Source organism: Ixodes scapularis, unplaced genomic scaffold, assembly GCF_016920785.2.
Source record: "Ixodes scapularis isolate PalLabHiFi unplaced genomic scaffold, ASM1692078v2 PGA_scaffold3__209_contigs__length_174095766, whole genome shotgun sequence".
In the NCBI taxonomy this organism is placed as follows: domain Eukaryota; kingdom Metazoa; phylum Arthropoda; class Arachnida; order Ixodida; family Ixodidae; genus Ixodes; species Ixodes scapularis.
Window position 1 is genome coordinate 96,825,371 of NW_024609868.1, and position 8,767 is coordinate 96,834,137.

At 44.6% G+C, this 8,767-nt stretch overlaps 1 protein-coding gene across 1 annotated transcript in view; it reads left to right on the plus strand.

Moving 5' to 3' along the window:
* The window catches only part of LOC8029917 (O-acyltransferase like protein), a 56,677-nt gene extending 48,465 nt beyond the window's left edge, over positions 1-8,212 (plus strand). The window contains exons 13-15 of the mRNA XM_029981014.3: positions 1,590-1,785; positions 4,575-4,717; positions 7,730-8,212. Of these exons, the coding sequence (XP_029836874.2) occupies positions 1,590-1,785; positions 4,575-4,717; positions 7,730-7,918 (528 nt within the window). The 3' untranslated portion in view covers positions 7,919-8,212. The remainder of the gene's footprint in view (positions 1-1,589; positions 1,786-4,574; positions 4,718-7,729) is intronic.
* The last annotated feature ends 555 nt before the right edge of the window (positions 8,213-8,767 follow it).

Sequence of the window (8,767 nt, forward strand, 5' to 3'; positions counted from 1 at the left end):
TCATGCCAGTGCCTGCACAAGCATCAGCTTCAAATTTGTGTTTCTTTTCTAACATTTGAAGAAAGAAGTGTTTGAAGTGTTTTAAGGGAAGGGGAGGGGGGGGGGGGCAAAACATATGTCTTGCCCCCCTCCCCCCACCCCCACACACTCTGAGAACTGATGGGGCAAGCACCCCCTTCTGCCTCCTCGGTTGGTACGCCCATGACATCATGCTAATGCCTGCGCTAGCATCAGCATCACTTTTCGTGTTTCTGTTCTAATAAGATATTGGTTGCTATTCACAGCCTGTCCAGTGTATCTCTCTTTCTTTTCCTATGGATGTCTCATACTTACGATTGTATTTTAATTGTCAGTATGCTCACAATATTGCTGATATCGCTGGTTATAAGTAAGGTTGCAAAATTCTGGGGTTGATTTTTTTTTTTTTTTTGGCATTTATGTTTTGTTCTCAACTTCGGTGTTTTCTGAACGCAATTTTTAGTGCGGTACAAAAAGTCAGAGTTTATCGAGGCTTTTCGAAAGAAATGAAACACGGACATGAAATCCCTTAATTTCCTGAAAACATTAGCATGACCCATATGCTACTCGAAAAACGTCCCGGTACCGACGAGAGAAAGAAATGAGGTATGGTACTTAAAGAAAGTAACTCGCCCACGGTACTATGGAATGTCTTTGGGGTCAACACAAAATAAAGCTGTAGACAAAGATATCTTCCTGCTGGATTTTCCCTTATTCTCCTTTTCAAAGGTTTTCGGTTTTCCCCAACTTCGTTAAAAAACAATCGCGGGTTACTTTTTGGAGTTTACCCAGATATACTCAAAACACAGAGCCCTGGTTATAAGAAAGCTTTCACCAACATTACCCTATCAGGCCCATACTGACTTGACAGGGCATACTGCCAACAAGAACATATCCTTAGCCTGTTACAGTATGGCACACAGTCCCTTTGTTGAGTTTGCTGCTTAGATCTATCTGTGACGGCTAATATAGGTAACTAAAGAGTGTCTGTTTGTAGCGATATCAAACTATCTTCAAAGAAATGACGTCCGGCAGCAAAAGCGTATGGTTTCAATAACAGCAAGTGGTCTATGGTTCACATGAAACATTAACATATTACACTAGAAATTCAGCTTCACTAACTTGGCATCTACCACTACAAGCAGAGAGATCGGGGTCTGAGAGTTTTCGTACCGCAGCTCAGAGTATGAATGCAAGGTAGCACTGCAGAACCCAGGCATACTGGTTTCAATCTCGACACCCGTTGGTTTCAATTTGGACGACCATTGTATCAATGTGCGGTAATACAATCACTAATGCATGATCCATTTTAATGACCCCACTATCAGACACCACCTTAAAGCAGGCCAACACCCTCTAAACCTCCGTAACAAATTTATCACTACAAAAAATTAATTTAAATATTCTCCCTCCCGGAGGTTTCTTATTAGTCTACATGAATGGTGTTTCTTCGCTGTGCTTGTTTTGACACACAGCGTTTTGTCGGTGTGCTGTTATGACACTTTTACGGAAGAACTGTACATTCATTTCTTTTTCGGAGTGAGCATACAGTCTTCTTCTCACTTCCTCAGTGGGTGGCCTTCTCCGGCTGGCTCATTGCCCTGGGGGCCATTTTGGCCATCACGCACACGCCTTGGTTCTGGAACAAGGAAGGGCGACAGATGAGTCCTGGGGCCGGCAAGTACGCCGCCTACGACGCCTTCCACAGGGTCCTGTTCTCGGCCGGCGTCTCTTACATGGCCGTCGCCTGTGCATGGGGCAGTGGGGGTAAGTGTTGCCAGGAAGAGCCCCAGTCTCAAGAAACTGTGGAACTGAACGAATATTGAAGAAAAAGCCAAACGCTATTAAAGGGACACTGACACCCCCCAAATTTTTTTTTTATTTTTCATTTTTTGCTAGGCGTTTCATTATGGTGTCAGAGGACTACCCAATTAATATTTTGCAACAGGGTAGCGTATTTTTTTAATAAAGCCAAAAGACGCAACTGCTCAAAACCGAAACCGAAACACGCGCACGGAGGTCGGAGAAGTGGAGAGAAGAGAGTGAGTGGCGAAAGTCACGTGGTTACACCCGACCGTGCGTTTTTTTTTTTTTTTTTTTTTTTTTTTTTCTCCTTTTTGTAGCAGACGACATGCGGCGTAGTGGGAACTGTTTGCCGCGCGATTCTTTTGCAGTTATGTTTGTTCCGCTCGCTGTTCTGTACTCCAAGATGAGTTGTTTTGTACATTGAGGATTTGGAGATGAGTAGTGAGTCCCCATGGTGAATTTCCATGATCGGCTCCGAAAAGAATACACCCAAGATGTTGCGTGAAGAGCTGGCTCACATGTCCTGCGTCCGAAAAAAAGTGGCATTGTGCGACAGAGTTTCCGAAAGATCAACGGGATCGGGACCAATGGCTGGCTGCAATTCCTGTAGAACATTTATGGGCACCTCGGGAAGCGGACGCTACCCGATTTATATGCTCCTTGCATTTTGTGGAAAGTGATTACATTGAGTTCGCAGGTGTCAAAAAGGAGATCCCATACCATTTAATTCAGCGGCGTGTCGTCCACAACATTTGTTTGTTATTTTTTTGTTTGCTTCTTCAGTGATAATTATAAAAAAAAGTAAACATCAAAAAAATTTTGAAAAAAAAAAAAAAATCTTTGGGGATCGAACTAGGTCCTTGAGCATGTGAAGCGAAGGTCTTTCCCACTGAGCTACTGGGGCATCTTTTTGCAGGGTGATTTTCTTCCCTAGTAACAATGCAGCCGGTAAATTGTAAGTTGGAAAGTTTGCTGCCAATAATCCAGCAAAAGCACTCCCGGGTCGAAATCGGGAAGCACCACGCATTGGCGACATAGTAAAGAAATCGTACGCATGCATTTTCAACTCGAAGTAGACCCGTCGTGCTTGACGTTTGCGCGAGCGATGACTTCAGCCACGAGAAGGGAGCGACGGCTCGGCGACGTCTTCGTGCAAATCGGCTTGGTGGTCGGGCGTGACATACGGGATGAATACCAATTCTTTTGATCAGTCCCAAATTTCTCTTTTTAAAGGCAGACAGATTTCGCCGGTACCGCAAACGACAGTTCTGAAGTAGAGGTCCATCGCCCGTCATCCGCTGCCATCGCCGTCCTCGCGAGCCCCACGATACGCGTAACTCCTACGGAGCAGAGTAGCGCAATCCTTTGAACCCCGTGTTTTGCCGACAACATGGCCGACAGAGCAGCTCGGCGCAAGTCACGTGGTACTCAGGGTTCCAAGAGGCGGCCCGCCCTATGGGAGAATACATGGAGATCGACATAACACGGCTGATTAAAAAAATAACGGCGAGTTCACACTTTTCAAAACTAGCCTGTCGTGAAGTTAGTAAAGCGCTAAACACTTTATCAAAGTTTTAAAAATATCGGATGCGTGTGCAAATTTTGAGAAGGCAATTTCCAGGGCAATGGCGTTTGAAGCAGACGATTTTTGCTCGCAGCGGAGATGGGCTTTTCGGGTTGGCCGGAGCGGGTCACGTGAATGGTGTGACGTCGCCGTGTCGTCTGCTGCGTGATGCCGCTCAGGCAATTTTTTAAAAAAAGTTACGTCCTTGCATGGCACAAAACTTATCGCAAATTATTCTAAAATGTTTCATTATTTTGTCAAAAATGATTGCCATTCCGTACATCCCCCCAAAACTGAAGAAACAACGATTTTCTCACGTTCTCCATGCATTTCTGACCGCAGTTGGAACCTCCGGGCGTTCGCCGCTAGTCGCCGACAGACGGCGTTCTAGGTTGTGCTACTCTGCTCCGAAGGAGCTATATAGTGCTCTACGCGTAACGACACACGCGCAGAATGCTTCCGGTTCTCTGCGCAACTTTTTTTTCAATCAACGTATTTGCAGCTTTTTAGAAGCCACAAAAAATGGGTTTCATGTTTTTTTCTATTTTTAATATTGAGTGTCTGCCTTCAGTGACCAACGACCTTGATTAAATTTGGTGGTCGCTTCAATACCTTAGAAAACGGCCCGTGACCACGGAAAAGAGAGTGAGCGAGACTCGAATCGGCCAGTTCTTGATCGGCGGTTTTCGGGCGGAAAGAAACCGAATTTCAAGTCGCAAGTTGTGTTCTGGGCAGTTGGGCTCTCATATGGCATGTACAACTAAAAACCTCGGCGAGCATAAACACCCTGTCAGTGTCCCTTTAAGGTAAAAAAATGTTATGCTAGTCCAATATCAATGTGCTGTAACAAGTGGCCATCTGCTCACAAAAACCATGGCACCATGTTGCATGGTGCTTTTTCATATACACCAAGCGAACATCGCATCATCAGCATAAGCAATCAAATTACAGCTTATTGATGCGAGTGCACTAAATAAAAATATTAACTAAAAATATAAAAATCCAAACCTTTAAATATCAATAAAGGTTTGGAAGCTGTATCACTTGGCCACGCTCTCACAGCTAGTTTTAATGTGCCAATTGCACTCAATTACTTTCTATATGCACATTGGAGACTGTCCCCATCAAATTATATTTCTGACCTCCAGGAATTATACTGAAACTGCCTTTCTGCACCTTTCTGCAGGTGTGATCAATGCCTTTCTGAGCTGGTCTGGCTGGCTACCCATCAGCAAGCTCTGCTTTGCAGTCTACATCCTGAACCCGTTCCTCATCTTCTACTTCAATGGCACCACAAGGGGCACCATTTTCTACACAGTGAAGCTAGCGGTGAGCATGTCGCAATAGTTCTTTTCATTTATTTTTAGGCATCCAAGATTGACACAAATTGCCTTCAGAACCTGCTCCAAGTGGCAGATTATAGAGTGCTACACTGGAATGCTGAACTAGATTGATGACAGCTGACACTTCATTTTTCACTAAAGTATGGTATCCTTCATAACCTGATGCTGGTCTTGATTTGAAAAACAAGTAAATACTTTTATGGACTTCCGATTTATATATCCTAGACAGCATCCGTAATAGGTCATATAGCTTCACTGTTCATTCAGGTACGATTTAATCGCTACAGCATGATGCCTGTTAAAGACCCCAGGTTAGCAGCCACACCAAACTGACCAAACTGCCTATTAACGAGAAGACTACAGAGGCCAGCTGAGGCAGACCAAGTTCCCACTGCCTACATATTCATACAACAAATATTATTCGAGCTAAATTGCTTTCTAATATTTAGTACCAACAGTAGTTCAAAGCCCCTTAATGGCCGATTCACACGACAAACTGACCCGCGGATGGGTTGATCACGGGACGACATGTCCACGGTTCGTCCGTCTCCCAAGAGCACCCACATGAGGGAGACGACGAGCAGACGGCAGCGAGGATGGACCGAACCTGATCGCCACCCCACAGTGCCGCAAAACTCCTACATTGCACCGTGGCATCGTTGTCCAACAGAGAAATTGACGTTTTCTACCGCGATAAAGAATCGTATGCCATTGTTACGTACGGATAGAGACATAATACCGTGATAAGCGTCGCGCAAAGCGCCACTAGCTTTACTAACCCAAGGCATGACAGTGACACAGCCATGGTCCTGCTCAAGAAGGCTCCTGCATAGAAGCGGCAAAGTTCTGGGCTTGCGGAATGGCATTTTGAGATGCCTTCATGCACTCTGCACTCATGCACAACACTCAAGTACACCACAGCCACAAAGAAGGTCTTGCTTGGTGAAAGGATGATTGGACGTACAAGAATTATTGTGGCGTGCTAGACGAGTTTGGATGGAAGCTTGTTGACATGGACTTGGAGGAGTACCGGAATCTGTGTCGCGTCAACCGGACAGTTTCTCCACTTTCTTTCATGCGTGGAACCAAGAATCATGCGACAAAATGAACCAGTGAGCGCACAAAACACAATGATGCACCATTTTTGTGTTAATCATCCAAAGAAAAAAAACACAAGAAAACATTGTACCGTTGCCTGACTACCTAAACGCTTTTCCAAGTCAATCTCCCACCAAAAATCCGCAAGTGAAAAGGCACTCAACTTTATCAACTTTACTTTACTGACAGAATTTTGTCCACGGACAAGGCGGTCCGTCGTGTGAATCGGCTATAACCACCACCCCCTGGCTTAAACACAGCATGAAATCAGGATGGTGGTACCTTGTGATAGATCAGAAGTAAGGCCCAATTTGGTGCATGCTCAAAACTTGTACTTTTGTGCAACAGAAGTTATACAAAGGATTCTGGTTGGTGCCATAATCAGTGTCAGAATGAGAACAGCAGGGCACGTCTTTTGAAGGGCCGGCCTCCAGCACGTACTCCATGCCTTTCGGTGTGCTTTGGCTGCATGAGATGCCCAAGCGTTGTCGAAGGCAGAACGCTCGCTCTGGAGGCTCTGAAGCCGCTCCCTGCCACCTGTTGCCTTGTCAAAATTCAACCCACGTAGCACGAGGATGTTCTGAGAACATTCCGGGAATGTTCAAAATAACATAGACAACATTCCTGGAATGTTGAAGATTTACGTAAGAACATTCCATCAACGTTGTCAGAATGTGGCGCAGGCACTTATCGCTACATTCGGGGAATGTCTTCAAAGGGATATTCTTAGAACGTTCCGAGAACCACATAGAACATTACCAGGTCATTCAATCAACATTGAAACATCCTAACAAGGTTCTAAGAATGTTCTCAGTACATCCAAAGAACTTCTGCAACATTCTCTGAATGTTGCAAATTTACGTAAGAACATTCTATCGACGTTGTCAGAATGTGGCGCAGGCACTTACCGCTACATTCGGGGAATGTTTTCTAAGGGATATTTTTAGACCGTTCTGAGCACGACAGAACATTTAATCACCATTCTAACAAGGTTTTAAGACGTTCCCGAGACATCCAAAGAACATCTGCAACATTCTCTGAGGAATGTTTACAAAGATTCCACAATTATGGCTTGCTTAGCTTACAGCCCCACTGAGCCCGTACTACATATATTGATATAATAAATCTTCTCACAGAGCAATCAATATTTTTTAATCAAAATATATTTTTTCCAGGCCTAGCACAAACTAGCCGCTTTTCCAGCGCATTAGCCAGAGCCTGTACTATAACGGCAGTTTACTCCTACTTATCAAAACGTGCTGCATACATAACCAATTACTCACTCCGAGCATAAGAACAGATACCTACAGCATCCCACGCTCAAGCAGGACATACCTTCTTCAAGGTGAATCCAAGATGCTAAAAATCGGGTCTATTCAAAACTGCCCCTCTACATACACAGTGAGTGCCAAGCTCATTATCAAATTTTGAAGACCATTGCTTTTCTTCTACACCTTATCTCACATTCCTCCGTAGACTCGTATAAGATAAAACTGATCCCTTATGCTATGTTTCCAGAACCTCCACTTAATTTGCATATTTTTGGCACAAGGTGGCATATAGTGGATGGTGTTTCGAAACACAGGTTGCTTGAAAGCTCCGTAAAGTTGGCTTCACCTTCGAAAATTCTAGGAATGTTCGCAAGCGAACGTTCCAAGAATGTTGCACATATGAATGTTCAAAGGGGAACGTTCCGAGAACATTGTGCATACGAATGTTCGCCAACGAACGTTTCTAAAATGTTGAGCAGTTTACCTTGTAAGGAATGTTCGCACACGAACGTTCCTAGAATGTTCCGAACATTCAGAACACCCAGGGAATGTTCGCACGACATTGGATGCTACGTGGGAAGGCGCTCAAGGTCGCACAGCTCCTGGCAATGCTTTTGTTTCTGCTGCAGGCGGAGGAGATCTTGTGGAACCTCCTGACCAGCCTGATGGCAGCAGTGCCCATACACCTGCTCTTCGAGTCACCCTTTCTCCGACTTGCTGAGCAGCTCACGGACAGGGACGAACAAGACGGTGATACGGACTCCGACTCAATGGGTATGGTCCTTCAGGAGAAGGTGCCGCCCTCCAAGTACAGATAAAGCCGCGGTGCACGGTAGTCCCTCAAGTGCAGCGCGCGCTCAAGTCTTTGAACGTCTCGACATTTCAGTGGAGACAAAGGTTGACCAGCTAGTCCATCTCGTTGTGACTTTTTGAACTGTGGAGATGCGGGGACTGAAGTTGCCGAAGCCAATAAATATGCAAAATAGTAGGACTATGAAAATTGATGGCAAACTGTGTCGGGAAGGTGCGCTTTGCATAACCAGCCTGTTCATTCTTCTGTGGAGCAAGCTCAAATACTCGAGGCAATGTGAATAAATTTTTTCATGTTTTTATTTGGTTTATGAAGTTTCCCTTACCTGTGCCAATGTTGAATCTTGACATACTTCTTCCAAGTGTCCTTTTGTCCTTGTATTACTTAAAGGGAAGCTACGGAGCTTCTTGGAAAAAATGAGTTAGAAGTGAATTCTAGTGCATTTTTATCCCGTGAACCCGAATACCCAATCCATTTGCTGCGTAAGTATTGTTAAACGCGAGAAAAACGCGAAAGACAGTCGCTGTCCGTGACGTCATCGACGGCTCTTTTGGCTGCCCAAGGCTAGGGAGGCGGGGCTTCACTCCTATATTGAAATTGCTCGTATGGCTCTCCGACGGGTCGCATTGAAATACAATTTTGATATCTGTTAATCTAAAGGCCAAATGAACGCAATTCAAGCGTTTTTTCTCAAATGTAGAAGTGCCCCATCTTCCCTTTAATTAACAATATACCTGAACACAATATATGATGACCAGTCTGTAGGGTTTAGGTTGGTTTACTCAACTAATTTTATCTTCATGGTGCGCGAGTTAAAAAGGCCTGTTATGAGACATAATATACTAAATGTGGTTGA